This window comes from Rattus rattus, chromosome 1, assembly GCF_011064425.1.
Source record: "Rattus rattus isolate New Zealand chromosome 1, Rrattus_CSIRO_v1, whole genome shotgun sequence".
Taxonomy (NCBI): Eukaryota; Metazoa; Chordata; class Mammalia; order Rodentia; family Muridae; genus Rattus; species Rattus rattus.
In genome coordinates this window covers 72,266,949-72,288,982 of record NC_046154.1, presented here as the reverse complement: position 1 = coordinate 72,288,982, position 22,034 = coordinate 72,266,949, and the positions used below count along the sequence as shown (strand labels likewise).

Sequence of the window (22,034 nt, the reverse complement as noted above, 5' to 3'; positions counted from 1 at the left end):
TAAAATACTGCAGTTGGTTAAAATACACACAATTTTAAATGTAAACATGTTAAACATGTAAATATAATTTTAAAATATAAATAGACATTAGGCAGTATACCTAAAACTATTCAAACCTTATTTATTCCAGCTATCAATGCACTTTAGTGTCTGCTATAGATCCTTGTTTATGTTAATTTTAACCCTGTATGATAAATAATACTTTCTCTAGTACATATGAAAATAATAAAAGAGTGATGCTATAAGGAGCAAGCTATGAACCAGTCCTTTAGATCACCCACCTCTCTGTGTATTTGTCTCTGTGTGTGTCTCTCCCTCCCTTCCCCCTCTCTCCCTCCCCCTCCCCCCCTTTCCACAGACCTCACTGAATGCATGGACACAGAGGCAGTGCTTACCTCCGGGGCTGGCTCCAGCTGCTGTAAGCAGCATTCTGCAGTTCACTTTCTTCCCCTTCTCCTTCTTCTCGTTCTGGGAGTTCTGGAATATCTCTGGTTAAGCAAACAAACAATGAGAATGTGGAGCAACACTGCCTCAAGTGCACTTAACTCTTAGTTACGCTAAAACAGCAGAACTGTCTGGATTTTCATTGTATGTGACTGACAAATTTATAACATTTCCCAGCATAGTAAAAGGAGAACGTAACCAAACGACCTTACTCTAGAGTCAGCTGTACCCAGAAGTCTGGAGAAACTGCTGCTCACAAAGTCTTTCCCAGTGCATGCATTTGCTGATATCCAGAATAAAAGCGAATAAAGGAAAGGGATGGGAAACACAACAAACCCTGGGATTCTAAAGAAAAACTTTTGAGCAAATATTTTTCTGCCTTAAAGGAACTCAGCATCAGTTGATTTTTACAGAGCTGAAAAATCTAAAGAAAACATGTATGCAAATTGTAGCTATTCTTCGCTGACAGGAATCCTGAACTGGTTCACATTTATGTGAGCCCAGACACAGGGCCAGAACTCAGGTGACCTGGTAGGTCTGCACTTCAGCATAGTTCCCAAGCTGAGAGGTCAATGTCCAGGCTCTCTATGAATATCCTTTTCCTTTAGCCTGAATGGTCAAACGTTGTTTAAACACTGTTAAAATAAAATTTATCTGCTACAGACCCTACCTACAGCTGTTCTGTACCTGACGTCCCCTTTTATGTAAACTAAACAGGACAGATCTGGAGAGAGCTGAGCTTTCTGGAGTCTAAACCTGACAATGGTCCAGAGTGGTTAGTAGCAGTCCCAAGAGGTGTCTTATAAAAGTGATGTCAGATAGCTTAATGAGAAACTTTCCAAATGAAGCCCTTACCCAGAGAACATAAGCCAAAGATATGAAAAGAGAAATCGATGGAGGAAAAAAAGTAGTTTAGGAGACAGAGTGCAAATGTGAGCAGTGGTGAAACATCTACTGGCAGCCATTGGAGAGGGGGTTCTCTGCCCTAATCCTGGGCTGGGAGAGCTATACAAAAGGGATGCGTAAGGAATCTTGGACACACTGCACTGCGTTCCTGACATCTGAGCTGGGAAGACAGTCTTCATCCGTCGCTACACAGACGCCAGTTTCTTCAAATGACTCTACAGTGTTGGGTCTTTTCACTACCTCCCCCATGCTTCTCTAAATACTCCTAGCCCTTGCTCTCTACCATACATGTTGAGACCCTCTGTGCCATGCACACTGCCTCTTCGGTTTAGCGACTTCCTTTGGAGTCAATGGTCAAGATCTTAAGAGTTTGCCTGATTACATCCTAAGTGTGGCTTTGAAACCAGCTGGGGATGGGGGGCTCCAGGAATTTAAGCTCTTGCTGCTGCAGATTCTTCTGTAAGATGCAGACTGCCTTTTCTAAGTGTCCTGCTGTTAAAAACAAACATGCTTTCTTTGTGGTTAAGCAGCTACACTGAAAAACCAATGCCATTTTCTTCTCTGTGCTGAGAGTGAAGGACAGCAATAAAAGTAGCTCCTTCTTTCTAAAACTTTTCAATGTTTTAAGGCCCCTGAATCTACTGACCTGTGAATTGGTCCTCCATTTAGACAGAAAAAAGAGTGCTTTTCCCATTTTGACAGAAAACACTGGGAAACTACAATCAACTCATTCTATGAAGTCTGAGAGAGGAATTCTGGAGTGCACTTGGACACTTGCACAGAGTGAGGCAGTGCTGCCATAAATGTCATGAGGCCCAAAGTTCTGCAATATTCTTTTTCTTTATAAGCTCAGATCGTGTCTTTACATTCCGAACTACTCTTTACACACCATGGGCCTTGCATAATTTGCAGTGGAAACAATGGAGCTATGTCCTGATTCCTTCAGGGTCACTGGGAACCGGGGTGTTCTGACAACCTCTGTGGAGGTAGGACTCTTCTGAGAGAGGATTCAAATGTTTGTGAGTCTCTATGCTCTACAGTAAGCTTGGGAGAAATCTGGTATACAACTGTCAGTGTGACTGTGAAGGCAACCCACAGAAACCAGCACATGCTTCCAGAGAAGTCATGCTGACATTTCCTTCCTGCTGGGAACTCAGTCAGGAGCACCACCAACCCCACGTCTATCTTTTCAGAGCAGTACAGAAAACTCTATTATTTAAATGTTCTTAACATACACTATAGTGAGAGCCTTAAAAAGCTGAGCACTATTTCCTAATATACAAAGATTCTGGGCCTACGACTCTCCGAATAGAATAAATGTATTTGTTAAAAATATTTCTGATTACCCAGATGCACTTTAATATAGGAATGGATACAGAAAATGTGGTACAGTTACACAACATAATTCTACTCAGCTATCAAAAACAATGACTTCATGAAATTTATAGGAAAATGGAATGAACTAGAAAATATCATCCTGAATGAGGTAACTCAATCACAGAAAAATACAAATGGTATGCTCTCACTGATAAGCAGATATCAGTCCTAAAGCTCAAATAAATCAAGATGCAATCTACAGACCACATAAAACTCAAGGAAGATGACCAAAGTCATCTTCACTCCTACGTAAAAGGGGGAGCAAAAATATTCATAGAAGGGGATATGGACACAAAGTTTGGAGTAGAGACTAAAGGAACAGCCATTCAATGCCTGCCCCATATGTGGCCCATATATATACAGCCACCAAAACTATATAAAATGGATGAAGGTAAGAAGTACATACTGGCAAGAACCAGATATAAATGTCTCCTGAGAGACACAGCCAGAGCATGTCAAATACAGAGGCTAATGCTCACAGCAAACCACTGAACTGAGAGTGGGACCCCCATTGGAGGAATTAAAAGAGCTGAAGGGACTTGTAACCCCATAAGAACAATAATGCCAACCATCCAAAGCTCCCAAGGACTAAACCAGTACCCAAAACTATATGCATGGACTGACCCATGCCTCCAGCTGCACATGTAGCAGAGGATGGCCTTGTATGGTACCAATGGAAGGAGAAGCCCTCGGTCCTTCCAAGGTTGGATCCCCCAGTGTAAGGGAATGTGGGGGAGGCGGTGGAAGGAAGACATGGAATGGGAGGGGAACACCCTTATAGAAGAAGGGGTGGGGGATGCGATAAGGGTCTTATATCTGGGAAACCGGGAAATAGAATAACATTTGAAATGTAAATTAAAAACATCCAATAAAAGAAAGAAAAAGCTACATTGCAAAAAAAAATATTTCTGATTGAATTGTTTGATATTTCTAGGAAAAGTAAAAAGACTATATATAACTATGGGAAATGTACTGTCTAGTAACTAATAATAACTGGGGAGAATTACAAATTCTTACTGTTAAAAGTGCTACATAGAAGGTGGATGAAAGGTAATTTTAAGTTATTGAACTGGACATGGAGATATATATATATATATATATATATATATATATATATATATCCCAAATTTTCAATTCTAAATGATAATTATTAGAGTAATTAAGACAAAGGGAAAATATTATTTTCTATAATCTTCTGCATCATTTATTGTTTTGTAGTAAGACTTATCTACTCACCTGCCAGTGTATGAAGAAAAAATATCCAGTGCCATTATTCCTCCGGCTTGTTGACCAAAACTTACTCTGAACTCTTCCAAATGTTCTGCAGGCACGTAAGTAATTCTGGAAATAAACACAGTCCATGAAAGCAAAAGGAAGAGAGTCTGTCTGTCAGAAAAACCCCTCAAACACAGTAAAACTCCAAATGCCCACTCATGTCTGCCCATTGTGTCTGCACTTCATATGATATGGGGAATGAGCATATTCTACATACGACCTAAATATCAAGCAAAATACTCTATGGGCAAATGCAACGACTGTAACTAAAATGCAAATGCTACTGAGAAACAATTATTGGGGAAGTAGAATCATTTATTTCTCTAAACAAGTAAGTTGATGTAATATTTTTGATATTTGGATGCTCTAAAATTCAGTAAGAAAGCTAGGGAGGCAGGTCACTTGCAGAGTGCTTAGATGTGAAAGTTCTGGGGTTCTCTTTTTACTACAATGATAAATGACTGGATGAGTGAATGAAGTGAGTAACTGAATGTATGAATGAATGAATGAATGAATGAATGAATGAATGAAACTAAGGTTATACCTCAATTGCAGAATATTTGCTTACCATGCCTGGGGCTTAGGTTCTTTACTAGCACCACAAAATAAATATGTAAATAAATAAAGATCTATATTAATATAATTTGTGTCATAAAATACATTTTCTTGTAGAAATAAATTAGGTGTACTTTATAAAAATCTAACTATCTGGAACCTTGCTAACAATATTGCTAACATCCATAAGTTTAAGGAAAGATTCACTAATGTGTAGCGACTTCTTTTACTTTTTTTTCCCTCAAAGAAATCAGTTTATACTTGAAAGAAAACTAGTAAACTCAACAAGTAGCAACTTTGAGTTTATCGTGTGGGAGACATTGCACTGGTCATGGTATACAGCCATGAGCTTAGACATCAACACGGCAAAGCTCATATTTACTGCTATTCTGGAAGGCCAGTTGCTCTGCTGATTACATTTGTAAATAGGTTGGTCAAAATCCTCAAATTAGTCACTACTCGGATTAAACACTGTTCTTGAAGTCACTAGAAGACATGTTTGTCCTACTAGTCAAAAGAGTATGTATGAAACATGCTCAATATTGTAATCACATACAATATTACACCTACAATACATCCATTAAGATGAGGTCACAGGATCCTGGCACTGAGGACACTACAAAGACATTCGCTCCTGCATGGCTTCTAAGTGCAGGCATGAGGTGCTGAGGCCAGACAACACTGCTGAACCTCGAAATTCTCAACCACAAGCATGTCAAATTTTATGAGGCAGCCACAAGCTAAACACCACCAGACACTGAGGCAGGCAGGATTCTCTCAGAACAAAGCTGGCCACACCACAGCCAGCCCACCAAAAGAACACTCAAACCTCTGAGACATTTCTGCAACAAGGACCAGAGTTTGAGCAGAAAACACCGGTTGCAGAATTTCACTAGGCACTGTGAAAGCCTGGCCTGTCACTGGCCCAGCTTAATACATTCATTTATATATATATATATATATATATATATATATATATATATCAAGAAAACCCTTTAAAGTGTTACAAAAATACTCAATAGTAAATTTGCTATTATCCATTTAAATTTCATGAGTCAAAACATGTAATATATATTCCTATGTAATAATCAAACATAAAAATTAATATAAAATCTAAAAGGTTACAGGATTTTTAGAAAACATAATTTTGAGAGAACTTTAGAAAACCTAAATTTGAGAGAACTCATATAAATAACCCTCGAGTTAAAAACCAAGGGAAAATACGTAGGCAAAATATGACAGGGACACAGCAATACTAATGACAAGCCTCGCCGGTTTTGTTAATTAGCCGTCTTGAAACTCCAAGCAGGATTCATGAATTGTTTGTACTTGCTGATTTATTTCTCTCAGAGGGTAATAAACAAAGGCTCTATAAAACATTTGTTGGATATTTTGTTGGTCAGGGGAAGAGAACAGACAAAGTTGCTTCCATGTCATTTTGTCCCAACTCTGACAGAGGTCATCAGAAGCGGTATTCCACGATGCAACAGCACATGCAGAGCAGTTCCAGCACATGGCCAATCACACAGCCCATAAAACCTCCACATGAGGCAGAAAACAGCAAAGCCGAATGGCAAGCGGCAGAAACAGGGAAGCAGATTATTTGGGAACTGCATCAAAACCTTCTATGTAACCTGGCCTCTGTTACACATGGGGTGGAAGGAAAGAGATTTGCTTTAGCGATGGTGACATGTGACAACAGCTGCTAATCCAGGGGCCACGCCTGAACATGCACACAGGGTCAGCCTCACAAAGGAGCCTGGAAGCTTAGTGGCTGGCAAAAAAGGATTTCCAAATGAGTTCACAACCATCACTGCAAGGCGAAAATGTAGCAACTGCACAACTCTGCTGGAACTGACATTCTTATAAATGAAGAGAAAAGCCAAACTGTATACACTGAATCTAATCTGGATCTGGGATGTTACAAAAGCATGAAATGGTTTTCACAGACAAGTTGTAACACACAACCATAATGAGCTTTTGAGTCACCAATACTCACACATAAAAGGGGGCTCGATCGTCAGCAGGTGCTGCAGAGAATCTAGAATGTGAAGCATACGCCGCGGCGTCTTTTTACAATGGTGTTAACAAATGTCAATGTCTTGTGCTGAATGTGAGACGCATACATATGTAGTTAAAAGTGGGTGCTCCTGGATATTTTCCCCCTTTCCACCTCCCTCTCATCTACACCTCCCCCAGAAAAGCATCTGCTCTTTCCTAGAGTCTATAGAGCGGTGATTATTAACAAGCATGGAAAAATGTAACTGCAATCAATCTTTTATTCCTTGATCAGGAATTCATCCCACATGTTGGGTTAAGGCAGGTGAATTCTGATTCAGCGCGGTAATTATCTGGCAGATGTTATAAGCAGCTGCTGCTAAGCACAAAACCCTGGCTATTATTACAGGAATGTGTACTAGCTCCTGGCAAGGTACAGTGAAAAGGAACAGAGTGTATTCTGTTGAGGCTTCACATCTGGCTTTCCACGGGAAACGAAGGGGCCTGGAACTCACTGGTGTTCTTGAACTCTGGAAACTCAATCCATCCCTTAGGCATGCACGAATGCACACAAACTTCACAGTTGTCTACCCGGAGTCGCAGAGAAAGGAGCATACACACCGTCTCCACAAGCAACCCTCTCCCTATGGCCAATCAGTTGAGCTGAGTCAGTCAGAGTCTTTGAGGCTTCCTTTTTTGTTTTGCTTTATAGTTTCCAGCATTCCCCATTAATAAGCAATATAGGAAAAGTGGTTGGACAGAGCTTAGAGCCAAGCCATAACTTCAGAGCTGAATTGGTCAGGGTGGTGGGATGGTTTTATTCAGAATCTCCCTCTGGGAGATTGGCACAGTAACCTCAGGGTAACTCTAAACCCCTGCTTCATGAAATGGATGTGACTGAAAGGGATAGGGCCAAAAACACTTCAGAGAAAGCCCAGAAAACACTGCTCAGCAGCCCCACCAAGTGTGATTTATATCATGTGTGTTATGCTTCTGAAAAGGACTGTGGGAGAATAAACTTAACTTCGACCATTGGCTCAGGAAAGTCTATTCACAGACAGCTAAACCAGCATTAGTGGGCCTTTAAGAAAAACTGTGTGTGTGTGTGTGTGTGTGTGTGTGTGTGTGTGTGTGTGTGTGTGTGTGTGTGTGTAAAGACTATCATGTGCATAGAAGACTAGTATGTCTGTATGAAAGACATCTCACTGGATGAGTGAGAAAGATAGACTAGTATCTGTGTAGAAAAGACTGATATATGTATGTATAAAACTGACTAGTGTGTAACGAATACTGATTTTGTTTGTATGTATATAAGAAAAAACTGTGTGCATGAGAGGAATATGGATTGTGTGTGTGTGTATGTATGTGTGTATATGTGTATGAGAGAGAGAGAGACAGAGAGAGAGAGAGACGGAGAGAGAGAGAGAGACGGAGAGACAGAGAGACAGAGACAGAGAGGCTAGTTGGTGAGGAATATTGATTCTCTCTCTCTCTTTCTGTGTGTGTGTGTGTGTGTGTGTGTGTGTGTGCACGTGCGTGCATGCATGTGTGTCTGTAAGATTGATTAGTTAATTTCAGAAGAGGGCAGGTTTTCCTTCTCTCTGTTTTACATGTTCAGTGTGCTTTGACTTTTGCGAAGTGATAGCTTAGGAAGTTAGCCCTCTGGTTATCTTTCAGAGTTATAAGACAATGTTTCTCTCTAGGATTTGGGGTTTCTAGCTTGATTGACAAGTGAAGTTGAAAAGCAGAGACACAATACAAATCACTAAGAACTATGAGGGAGCAGAAAAAAAAGAAATATGAGAAGAGATGGTTTGACTTTAAATCCACTCAAAACTTCTCTGAAATTAACTCGAGGCAGGACAGACACTTAAAAGATCCTGCTGAATTTCTATGATCATTGGTGGGGAAGCCCAGCACCAAGTATGGATGCTGTTGCTTCAAGTGCCTAATAGGAAATCATTGAACAACAATGGAATGTTCAGTCTCCAGGCCACGTGCATTTCGTAGCACAGCCAATCAGGTAAGTTAAACATCCTGCACAAAGCATTTCCCTGTGATCTGTATCATTTACCTTTAGGCAAAAGGAAGGCTGGTCACAAGCAAGGAGAAATGATCTGAAAAGCCGTTCCATTTATGTAGCACAAGGACTGACTTTTAAGATGATGTTCCCCTGTACTCTTTCCATTAAATGATAACTAAGAAATGGCTACATGAGCTGAAGATCTGCTCTACTACAGAGTCAAAGGGGCATGTGGGCTACGAGACCATTAGTGAAGGTTCTGCCTAAGCAACAGCCCTTCTGTGTCAGACAGCAGGAGCTGCTCACAGAGGACATGCTTACTGCTTATGATGTCATAGGAGAAACCATCTGGTCAATATGCTCTAAGGAATGCCATTTGCAAAATATTATAGAAAAATAACTCCACACTAGTAATCACTACCCAAGCTCTGATTTACGCCTTAAAGCCTTGTACAATAAGCTCAAACAATCAATGATGAATGTCAGAGGGGATCCACACTGGTGAGTGCAACAAAGCCCGAGCTGCATTTTATGTTGGCCTGTGTGTGCGTGTGTGTGTGTGTGTGTGTGTGTGTGTGTGTGTGTGAGAGAGAGAGAGAGAGAGAGAGAGAGAGAGAGAGAGAGAGAGAAAGAGATGTGTTTTAGGAACACTACAGACTTATAGGGAAATTCAAGCACTTCCTGGAAAAATAAGCTATAGGGTCTATAAGCAGAAATTACTACAGACGAAAGTGACTCTCCCTGGGGCACAAGAGAGCTCATGAAAGGTAAGCGTAGCTCAGGCAGGCCTTGTGCACTTTAGCCTTTTCCTACCTGGCCCTTGAGAGAACTGCTATAGTTCCAGGGTTCAGATGGAGGGACGTGTTTCTTTATACTGTGGGCTGTAGCCACCATGAGACTGTGTGAGATTATGAGATGTCTGAAACATAGGATGTCTCTCATGGCTATGGTTCTTAGCAGAGCACCAGATCAAAATAACAATATACTGTTAGAAAATTCAAGTGTCACGAACTTTACCCAGAGTCAAAAACTAATAGAAATAAAGCGTGGGATAATTTACATGGGGAAAAAAGATAATTCTGTGTATCATATAGAAAAATACTCTTATTAATGAGATAAAATTCATGAACTTTCTAAGATAAACTGATCCAGATGACACTTACTTTATGTCAGGTCCAATTAGAGAATGTCTTCTTAGCATGGCCCGTGCCTGGGCATTGGTTAAACTGATGGTGGATTCTTCATTAATGGACAAAATGCAGTCACCAACAGCAATCCGGCCATCCCGACTAATGGCGCCTCCATGAATAATGCTTCGCACAATCACTCCCAGGCCATCTTTATTAGCACTTACTGTCATGCCTACAGGAAGAAAGGAATGCGACAAGAACCATAGATAGGACTTTCAAACTCTTTGAATTTCAACATTATTTATAGATTTATAGAGAATGAGAATCATGCTTTTAGTTACCAAGGTTTGCTAAGGAAATATTTTAAATTTACTGTCAATCATAGTTATGCCTGCGTGGTATATGCATGAATCTGCCATGGTGCACGTGTGGAGTCCAGAAGGCCAACGTTTGGCTCATTTCTCTCTCCACCATGGCTCCTGGAGACTGAACATCGTCATCAAGCTTGCGTGGCAGGTGTTTTTACAGCTGAGTCGTCTTGATGGCCCACAATAAAATCTTTCCAAGAGATTTAAGATGTTTGTCAAATTATGTAAAGGTAAAATATTCCATATTTAATACACATAATTAACAAATATAATTTAGACCACTCGATGTGGTCCACCTATCAAGACACAACGCTGCATAGGGCTGGAGAGATAGCTCAGTAGTTAAGAGCACTGATTGTTTTTCTAGAGGACCCAGGTTTAATTCTCAGCACCCACATGGCAGCTCACAACTGTCTGGAACCCCAAGATCTGACATCCTCACACAGACACACATGCAGACAAAAGCACCAATGCATACAAAACAAAAATAAATTACTTTTAAAAAGAAAATATCGTATACCATCAGGGTAGTTTTCTAATAGCAGTTCATGTCTTACATAAGCAACAAATTGACAGGACTCCAAATGGAGAGCCTAAGAGGGCAGCGTGTACTCTGTCTCGGCGCCTCATTCATCTCTATCCGCAGAGCAGGTGGTGCTATGTGCTACGTCTTACACGGGCTGCTTAAGATGCAAAGCAAAGAGACAGGACTCTAACAGCCCGCAGTGCGCTAAAGTCTTGACTCCCAGAACAGAGCACACACTGTATTTGAATGCTGTCTGTTGTCTCAAATCAACAGAAGTGTAATTCTCACCCGTTACAGTTTTTGTTTCTGAACTCTAATCAGTTCCCAATATGGGCACCTGATACCTTCTTTACAAGTCCCCAGGATTTCATACCAGACAAAAGATGGAATCTTCATAATTATATTGCTATATAACTTTTAATTTTTCACTTCCTCTCACTTCAACAGTATTCCCCTTCTTGATAAAAAGACATTGGCTTCCTATCATAGTTATCTTCCTTGTTCAAATAGTAACACTGGAGTCATGTGTGTGTGTGTGTGTGTGTGTGTGTGATTGTCGGTACATGCCTGTACAAAGTGTGTGGGAACATTAGAGGACAACTTTGAGTGATGTTCCTCAGGCGTCTTCTACATTTGGGTTGAGACAAGGTTGCTCATAGGTGGGGAAATAGGCCAGCTGGCTATAAGCTGCAGACCTGCTCACTGACATCTCCCATCTCATTATAACTGGGATTAAACTGTGGAACACCCAATCTGGCCTTTAATATAGGTTCTGATGTTCTCAATTCAGTCCCTCACATTTGGTTAGTCAGGGTTTCAGTGTTTCACCAGTTGAACCATCTCCCCAGTCCTGAAACTATTTTAGCTACTATTTGAATGTCTCCCCTAGACTTAACACATTCCCAAGACCTGTCACTTCTATCTTTAAATATTACTCTTAATCTACCTGCTTTTCTCCACTTGTAAGTAAATCCTGGAGCAAGCCTACACCATCCCCTGCTTCTGATTTTGCAGTCCCGTAATTGTTTGTTTGCCTTCTGATACTGTGCCTTGTAATTCACTATACTCGGTATAAAGGCAATTCAAGAGAGACAAATTCTATCCTATGTGACCTTTGCATGGAACCCTCAACACTTTTCTAACATACAGCCTATCCCTCAGCTGCAGAACAGAGGACACAGGAGACCTGCCCTCCATGAAACTTAAGAGACTTTCTTTTTTATCACACACTCCTTGGCCCTTGAGTTCCAGCTATGGCTGCCTCTTTCATACACAACAAATCTCTCCCTCTTTTCACTTTAGCTGATCCTTCACCTGGAGCATGCTCTAACACAACTTATACATTGGTATCACTTTCTCCAAAGCAGCCATTCAATATAAGCTGTTTGAATTAGTGACCTTAGCAGCTTATCTGTACCCTATTTACACATTAAACCTGTAAATTTGCATTTAAAACATTTCAATACAGTGTAATTTACTTAAATAAATTTATATCTTTCTTTAAAAAATTGTTTTTATTGGTTCTTTGTGAATTTCACACCATGCACCCCAGTCCCACTCATGGTCCCAGGCAGGGTTCTTCAGGCCCTGGCTTGCTCCCTATCCTGGGAGCCAGTCTGGGCCTGCCTGGCTCAGGACTGCAGGTCCCCTCAGGCTTGCTTGGTTCAGAGAATGTTAGACTAATCACTCAGATGTGAGTGGGTCGGAACAGTAGACACAGCCTCTCTCCTCGCTGCCACCTACTGATGCACACGGGACAGAGCAGCCACACCTATAAAGCTTCTAGGGGCAGTGCAATATTTTCTTTTCTAACAAGGTTGTATGAATAAATCCAACAGGAAATGATATAAAGGTATCAAGTTTTTTCTTGTTCCTTTTTTCTTCTTATTGAGTTTTTGTTGTTGTTGTTGTTGTTTTTGTTATTGTTATTGCTGCTAATTCAAGACAAGGTTTCACTAGTTGGCTATGGCAGGCCTTGAAACCACTATGCAGAAAAACTGGCTTCAAACTCATCTCTTCCTGCCTTTGTCTCCCAAGTCCTGGGATTAGCATGACAGGATTAAGGGCAAGGGCCGCAACACCTGGTGCTTGTTGTTCTTGTTTTCTACACAGGATTTCTCTATGAAGCCCTGGCTATCCCGAAACTTGGTCTCTAGATCAGGCTGGCCTCAAACACAGAGTTCCTGCTGCCTGTGGTAGGAATTAAAGATATGTGCTACCAACAGCCTGGGTTTTGTTGTGTTGTGTTTTGTGTTGAGACAGGGTATCACTTTATGATCCCGAGTAGCCAGAAACTTTCTATATTGAACTTTCTATGTAAGCTAACCTTGAATTTTCAGCAAATCTCCTGACTCTGTCTCCCAAGCATGGAGATTACAGGTATAAATCACACCATGAAGCGTGTTTCTTTATACACAAACGTTGACAAATAAAAAATTCATTATTTTATTGCTTTTACTATTCATTATATCATTATTTTATTATCTATCTAAATAGATAATAGAGTATCACCTATACCAAACTATATATTTTTAAGCAATTTTAAGAATGTTCCCAGTAATATTTGTATTTTAATACCACAAGCCAGGAGATGAGAAATCCAGTGTCATATAGTTAAAATGCTAAAAACAGACAACAGAGGGTATTGAAAACTGCAAGAGAGAAGGGTCAAGTCATTTACAAACACAGGCAAAACAGGCTAATGCCAGAGCATCTGAAAGAAATACCTAGAGCCAGGGGACCTGGATACGCATATTTCAAGCTCTGCAAGACCTTAACTACAACACAGACCATAATACTTAGAGACACTACCAATTAAAATTGAAAGAGAAGTAAAAACTTTCCATGATAAAAGTGCACAACATAAACCTAGCTCTAATGGGGATCCTGGAAGGAAACTTTCCATCTCTGTAGAAGAATAGACATCAAAGCTGCCAAAGGAATAAATAAACAATCCCTGGACAGTTAATAAAAGAGAGCTAAGTAAATGCCCCAGAACAGATGGTCATTGAAAGCCTTCTTTCAATAATTGAACACTAATAGTCTCAAATCTCCCAATAACAAAAGCACGGACTATTAGATCAGATTAGAAAATAGAAGAGTATTTATTTTTTCTTCTGCCTTCAAGAACTTAATCTAAATATTTATATCACCTTCAAATAAAAGAATGGAAAAAAGTTATTCCTAACAAATATAATCAAGAAGCAAGCAGGTGTAACTATTTCAATATCTGATAAAATAGAATTCAAAGCAAAACTAGTCAGAAGAGATGAGGAAAGGCTACTTCATAATCAGGACAATAATCCATCAAGAGGACATTATAGTTTTAAACATATATAAACGAAATTTCATAAAACAAGCACTACTGGATTCAAAGCTGGTAGTATGTGGATTTAGCCAAACCACAGTGTCAGCACGTCTTACAGAAGCTCACTAGACAGAAAGCTAACTTCAAAATGTAACCAAAAATAAAGTTCTAAAGGAATTTTCCTGCGTAAGTGGACAATATATGAGTTACTAAAGAAAAGTACAATGCAAGTAATGAGATACCTCTCTATTGGTCAGATAGACCCCAGAGTTCTCTGAAACAACACAAGCTATTGGCATTGACCTGGGTTACCCACCGTATTACATAGTAAGACCCTATTGGTGAAGACAACACACACTTTGTCCCAAGGACACAGAAAACAGTACCACACTGATGAGTGCTTCCCTGCTGGCAAGCTTTTCTAGTACCAGCAGCAGACCCTTCATGCTGCAGTTCCAATCTGTCAAGCAATATGCCCACTGCTATAGTAGTGTCAGGATTTGGGGGTGGAGTGGGGTGGATTTCATGACTGCTACTGTAAACCTGGTCAGAAGCCCATAGCTGGGGAAGTCATGGGCCTGAAAAAGAACCTCTATTGTTATTTTCCTCAAGGGTCATGGTTTTAAATTGACTTATTAATATTTAGAATCATACTCAGACCTGGGCTACTCTCCATCTTTGTCAGAGAAGCTTCGTTTTGAGGGGGCAGTAGTTAATCAGGAGATGCTTAACTGGTTAAGTACCGAGAAAGAGACTGTGTTCATCATCTTTGTCCTCCCCTTCCCCCACCCAGACTCAGACCTGGTAGAAGGAGGCAGAAAAATATGAGAGCTGAAATCTACAGAGGAGCGCTATGAAGTGCTGTCTAATGGACATGCCATGACATGCCGTGAGTGAACTCACAGCAGTTGTGGCTACCTGCACAGTCCAGCCAGCCAGCCAGCCAGTCAAAATGCTGGGATAGATGGGGTGGTCTTCACAAGGCCTTCCCTCTTAACGAGGAGCAGCTGGCAACTGCCTGCTGCTGGGAAATAAGAATGAATTCCTGTTTGCTGGTTTCCCACTGGTAGGTTTCACATGCATTAGTGGACAGCCCCACATCCATGGACTAACTGAACTCAGTGGGAAAGGAAGAGGAGGAGGTGTCAGCAGCAATGGCAGCAGCATGCAGTGGAAAGGGGACATGGTAAAGGGCATGGAAGGGAGGAAATGACAGACGGGTGGGGTCCTATTTCACTGTGTATAGGTGTGACATAATAACAGAAAAGGTAACAAGAAATGTCTATTTAATTACAAAATAAATGGAATATAAAAGAGAAAAGACAGACAGAGAGAAGATGCTAGGAGTGGTGACTCATGCCTACTGTTTCAGCACATGAAAAACTAAAAAGGGAAGATGACTGCAGATCTGAGATCGGTCTGGGCAGTTCCAGGGACAGCCTGAATTACTCAGTAATATCCTGTCTCAAAAAACAAACAAACAAACAAACAACAACAAAAACAAAACAAAATGCACCACATAGGATACATTTACAATGTACCTCTATTCAAACCAAAGAACACTGCTTCCAAAACAAGCCTAAATCCTAGTTTAGTTTCCAATGCAGATTTTTATTGCAGCAGTCACAATGCTGTCTTTCTGAAAGGCCTGTTTGTACCAGCGAATAACAGGAGGACCTGAATCCTGACTCCAGATCTTAATGGCTAAGTACTACCAGGCAAATCGACGAGTCTGTCTATGTTTCAGTACCTTGCCAATGAAGGGAATACAGCACCTTTTCATTTTCAGTCCCTTCAAATGTTTGCTTCTTTACTTCAAGCCCCAAACAACATAGTTAGCAATCAATTTATGATCTACCAAAAATCAAGAAACACACACACATGCACGCGCACGCGCGCACGCACGCACACACACACACACACACACACACACACACACACACACACACACACTGTAATCTCTAACTTTAAAAGGTTAAAGAACAACCCTGCTGGGCATGGTGACACATTCTTGCAATTCCAATCGTATATTTGAAGACAGTGTGAGAAACATACTGCGACCCTGTCCCCAAAGGACAGCGTCAAACCTGTTTTATGAAAGCGAAATGAATGTGACAGTGAGAGCCTATGCAGGAACTTGTCATTTATTAATGATTTGTTTCTGGTGTCTCAGAAGAAAAAGACTGCGAACCTCAGACGGCTGAGGGCAGACTGTGAACCTGAGCACATGATGACTGTGCACTGACCAGAGGAAACTCACCATGAGGTTCTTATATTACTCCTCACGCTCTTTGTTTCTTACAGTGCTTATGGTTGCCATAGGTTACAGTGAAAACACCTGCCCACACTAAATCTTAGTTATACATAGTGAATTAACTTAATATTTATGTTAACAGAGATTTACTTTAAATGGCCTTTTCCCAAGGTTTCTTTACATGTTAGTATGTAGAAATCTGAGCACTAAACACGTCAGTTAAATGAAATATTAAAAGAAATGTTCTCAACATGACAGGCGTTAAAATGTTATGTCTGAGAAGCTAGGAGGCACGTTCACAATCCTGATATTATGACATGACATCATCTATAAAGTTCACACTCCAGAACTAAATCTTCAAGTTAAAAAGTTGCAGTGGAATATCTCACAATGTTGAAGGAACCTTACGCCCTTGCACTGGGCTGTAATCATAACGGTTTTCAGCTACAGAGAGGCAAGCGTGGCCCGCAGGTCTCAGGAACCCTGGGGAGAACAAAAGTGTCCAAGGACCAAGGCCTAAGTTTATAAAAACACAGCAGGTATGTAGCCTAATTCTGAAAATGAAACAAAAATAATAATAATTAAATAAACAAATTCTAGTACAGCTGAAAGGCACTTACACTTTGAAACTGTGGCACAAGCCAAACGGTAATACACTGTGATTGCTTCCGTCAACACTGCTCTCACATTCACAATTGAGGCCTATTTGTATTTTAATTTTAAAATCAAGCTACTGAAGTTTTAATGAGTTTCCATATATAAAGAATACTTTTAACCCTTACTGTTTTTAACAATATCTTAACTAGCTCATAAAAATTTTAAATTAAAACTTAAACACTAGAGTGAAAGCACTTCAAATGTCCATCAGCAGATAAGAAAATGTTTACTTACAAGAGAATAGGATTTAGCCTTAAGAAAAGGAAATGTCTGATGTATGCTACATAGGATTTAAAGAATTCTGCTCTATGAAGTCGTTGCAAAGCATTACGAACTACATGACCCCACTTACTTGTAACTAGAGCAAAGATATAAGCCTAAGACATAAGCCAGTCGCCACTAAGCATTCGTAAAGCACTGAAGCATTACACCTGCTATGCTACGCGTACACAGAACAGTGACGGTGAACAGGGAGAGAGCGCTCCCTCTCGGAGCAGGGAGGAGGTATACGACGTTGTCTCTGTGCAGTGAGCCCCAGATGAGAGAACAGCAACTGCTGGATGCTGGAGTAGACACGTTTCCATGGAGCTTTCTAAGAGGTTCTTCTACTGTGAGTTATGAGTATTTGGACAATAAGAAGGCCTGTAAATCTCTGTAAAAAGCCAACATGCTACATACACTCTATTGCCTCTCCTCAGAGACCCGCAGAACACAGCAGCATCTGAATCTGCTGCACAAATGGGGAATCTTACACTTGACAAATCCCCAAACGGGAGGCACAGAACTTACTGGGAATCCTTTCTAATCCAGGATAAAGTGAGCACAGAAAAACTGGTCCAAGAGCTCCACTGGGCAGCTGCGATGGACACTGCTGGGTAACACTTGGAGCTGCAGAGATGTCTATAAAACTCGTCTTATTCAGTGAATTTAATAAACATTTTTATTACATGTGTAATATAGAGTATAAATATTGACTATATTTATATGTAGTATACATGTTTGGTATATGGTTGTATAGCTATTTATTATACATGTATTGTATGGCTAAGATAAATAGAATTATGTGATTTATGACATATGTCTTCTTTTAATATGAAATTATATATAATTACAGCAGTACATGTCTATCTTAGGATTTTACAGATGTACAGAAACACAACGACAAGGGCAATTCTTACAAAGGACAACACTTAATTGGGGCTGGCTTACAGTTCGAGATCTATTCCTTTATCATGGTGGGAAGCATAGCAGTATGCTCGCTGACATGGTCCTGGAGGAGTCAAGAGTTCTACATATCGATCTCAAGGCGGCCAGGAGAAGGCTCTCTCTTCTCCCCTGGATGGAGCTTGAGTGTGGGTCATCCAAGCCCACCCCCAAGCAACACACTTCCTCAAACAAGGACACACCTACTCCAATAAGGCCACACTTCCTAACAGTGCTGCTTCCCATGAGCTAAGTATATCCAAACCACCACAATATCCTATCCTACAATTCCCCTTTTACCTGGTATTGGTAGGTATCCAACCACTACCAAACAGTATGTAGGAGGGCCTGGGGATCTGGGAATGTCTCTTCCAAGTCTCAAGTACAACTAGAAGCCAGGCCCAGGCCCAGGCCCAGGATACTAGTGTAAAGGGTGTTTGTTGGTTGGTCACTACAGGGAGACAGTCTTTGATAAGAGCTAACAACTGGGCTATATTTGGACATTCTGAGGCTCTAATGGATCATCCTCCATTAGTCCAGAGCAGTAGAGGCTGCCTCTCTCAGTGTGGGAATGGTTGTGGCTCTGTCCCAGCAGCCATACCTATTACCACCAGGGCTTCCCTCCTCAGAAAGTGGTTTGTGATTATGAACCATCCAGAGCCTGTTATGAATGGCAGAGGACTGCCTCTGCAGGGAGATCTGTGTGCAGAGTTTTTTGAGGACAAACGTAGACTATGAGTAATCTGCATTTAATTTGGAAGTGGCACACCTGGCAGGTGTTAGTCTTCCTAACACCTCCAGTGAATGAGAGAGTAAATACAATCTGACTCTCACACAAGTAGCAATACTCAAAGAAAGTAGTAATTTACTTTCCCAAAGAACTTAGAATTCCAATTGCCAACTTCTCATTTTCTAAGAATTCCTTTTCTGATTTGCTACTTTACACATACACACATAATTCATGTAACTTTTACTTGAATGTAAATGAGGTTTTTGAATACCTAGAAATAAGAGAATAAGGGATGTAAGCTGGTATGAAATAAACAAACCTATTCCCGCATCAGAAAAAAATATGCATAAAAAGAAACAAGAACATTTCTAGCACCTTTTCTCTGCAGATAAAAATGGTGTTGAAACTCTCTGTCCTTACAGACCAACACTGTGAAAACTGAAGCCCTCTGTCCTCTAGTAAACTGAAAAGCAGTTCTGGGTGGAAGGTGGGGAACTTACCTAGACTGGAGCTGCCTTTTGCTATAGTAACCGTCCTCTCAAAGGCTTCCTGGGACATGCTCTGCAGGGTGACAGACTCAGCATCAGACACCAGAGAGCTCTGCTCTGTTAAATACTTAGAGCCCCGGAAGAAGGAAAAGAGAAAGTCACATGGGAGAAAATTAGACTTTGGAGCAGTCATTTCAACATTGCACATGCAACCTCCTGAGTTGTGCTTTAGCAAGGAGCCATAATCAATCAAGTTCGTAGGTCACCTCCCAGTCAGGCGAGCACTCATCCACTCTAGGAGAGGACGGGATGAAAGCTGCTCTCTCCCCTCCCCATCATCTCCCTAGTCACACCACCAGGGGCTAGCTGCAGGATGGTACCTTCGGAGCCACAGCAGGCAGTGCAGGAGTGAGCTCTGTGGTGCTTAGGCCACTTGGTAACTGCGAGGGAGTCCACGCTACTGTGTTTGCACACTCATATTTTTGTTCAACAGCATTTGCAGGTGTGTAGTCACTGACGGTGAAACCAGAGGTGGCTGCTGGGCTCATGTCTGTGGGAGGAGAGCCAGCATGCTGTCTCTGAAGGAGGTTCTGTGTGTAGAGTTCTTCCAGGGACAAATGCAGACCGAGCACTAGGTCAGAACTGTTGGTCACGTCCTGATGATGAACAAAGCCACAAGTCAAAAGAGTTAAGAGTTATATCAACATATTGTAAGTCACCTTTTAGTGAATTACTATTTACTGACAAATAGAAAAACAGTTATTTGTTATTCTCAAAGCCTTCTAACATATAAGTTCTTCACTGAACATGTTTTTCCTGCATATTTTTAATTTCGTATGTTTCCACTGCATTTCTTATAAATCTTGTATCTCATGTTCTACTGAGATATAGAATGGGCCAGATAGAAGACAATTTTAGATACAATATTTAGTTCTAGCTACAAACTAACAACTCTAAGTTAAAGTTACAGAGAGAAGCAAACAACTCAGATAGCCAAATCACACTTGCTGGAAGGAGCACTATATTGAGAGTACCAAAGAGGAGAGCCACGGCTTTGGAATCCAAGGATCCTCCAGGAGCAAATTATTGACAGATATCTATTCATACAGAAGGACAGAAATCCTTGAAATTCAGATTACTACAGAAAAACCTGCATGTTCTGTATGCTCTAACAAGCAATATTAAATCGGAGAGTCACGAAAACCTGTTCTAATCTAGTTTTTCTTATTAGCAACCTGTGTATCAAAGAACCTGCCTTTATAGCTACATATGAGAAAATTTCTATAATTCCTTGAAGGTTTAAAACCCTATAGACCTATATGGCTGCCACGTTTCACAGCAGACATATTTTAGCACTTACATCCGTGGGGCAACATAGCTGCTTTACAGACCACTATGCATAAGTATTTGTTTTCCTTAGATCCTCTTATCTACATTTTTGTCTTCTTATGATGCAGGGGATTGAACTCAGAGCTTTTTACACACTATAGAATCATCGTACACAATATCCACAGCACTCCCAATTCCTCTAAAGTGCAAAAGTCTTAAGAACAATCCACACATAGAAGATCCATGTTGTACAAATGGATTCAGCTCAGGGACAGAGAATAATAAAGTCCTGTGTGAGCCTCCTCTGTCCACTTAGATCCCCAGGACATATTTCAGGATCAGTTAGATATTCATGCCAGTATCTTTATATATTTGCACATGAAGTTAGGGCCTTCTGTTTAAACAGAACCGTCATGAAGCAGTATTTTCACTGTCGTATCTCCGCTGTCTTGCATGCTGAGGTCAGTGTTTACCGTCCACCTCGCCCTCCCTGAGAGCAGTTACTGCTGACAGGCACGGGTGGACAGCCATCCTTGCAGCCTCACAATTAGCTTAAGCTTTGGCCGAGTCCACAATTCTCACCTTTCCCCTCTGCTCCTCTCACCTATTTCATGGGACAAACAACAGCTCTTCCTCGTATGGACTTGAGAGGGAGACAAGAAGGGCTGAAAACAGGCAGGACTTAGAGGAAATGCTGAACAGACCTAGTGCTGCCGTTAGTTACATTGCACACTGCTGTACAGCCAGACTATGCTTGCATTGGTGGCACAACCGTTCACCACTCCAGTGTTCTCTCGCAGAAACAAACAGTGGGTGCCTCTGAACTCTTCTTACAAACCCTGTATTTGCTTGGAAATACGATCTGGAAGAAGTGTACTAGTAGCATTTACCATGTGTGCTCCTAACAATTAGCCCAGGTAAACCCGTGTATCTTGTGTGACACTCTCTCCTCACTCTCTACGGCTCCTTTTACCAGGTACCATTCGCTTTTCCTTTTCAGAGTGTGAATTCTCGTGACTGAAAAAAGCTTACCAAGGTTCTAAGTTTGTATATGTAATATGTTACCATGATGAAGGTCTTGGCATAACCAAATTTGTCATTTGGGGGATTCTGGGCTTCATTTATTACTCACAGTTCCCAGAGAAGGGTGACATTTTCTAGTATTTGTTCTACACATAACTGTTTTACATTTTGGCCATCTAGGATCTACTTCAGTTGTAAGATGAAATGTATGTCTCTTCCTTTTTGTTATGAAGGTAACAATTTCAAAACAACCTATTTTATGTCCTGGTCTTTAATGTAAGTTCTCACTTTCCTGAATTGTGCAATATTCTTAACGCATGGAGTAAATGTAGTTGTCTGTCACAGAAGTATTTAGCATCGCCAGTGCCATTAGGAACACAGGAGAGAAGGCAGCTGCCGCCACATCCCAGTCTACAGGAACTGCTGGCTCTGCTTTCCAAT

At 40.9% G+C, this 22,034-nt stretch overlaps 1 protein-coding gene and 1 pseudogene across 1 annotated transcript in view; both read right to left on the bottom strand.

Moving 5' to 3' along the window:
• The window catches only part of Mpdz (multiple PDZ domain crumbs cell polarity complex component), a 147,420-nt gene that overhangs the window by 44,991 nt on the left and 80,395 nt on the right, over positions 1 to 22,034 (bottom strand). Inside the window, exons 20-25 of the mRNA XM_032902440.1 lie at positions 19,622 to 19,897; positions 19,254 to 19,368; positions 9,742 to 9,940; positions 6,557 to 6,598; positions 3,964 to 4,068; positions 396 to 488 (exon numbers count right to left, since the gene is read on the bottom strand). Coding sequence (XP_032758331.1) covers positions 396 to 488; positions 3,964 to 4,068; positions 6,557 to 6,598; positions 9,742 to 9,940; positions 19,254 to 19,368; positions 19,622 to 19,897 — 830 coding nt within the window. The remainder of the gene's footprint in view (positions 1 to 395; positions 489 to 3,963; positions 4,069 to 6,556; positions 6,599 to 9,741; positions 9,941 to 19,253; positions 19,369 to 19,621; positions 19,898 to 22,034) is intronic.
• LOC116890571 lies at positions 12,273 to 12,395 on the bottom strand (annotated as a pseudogene).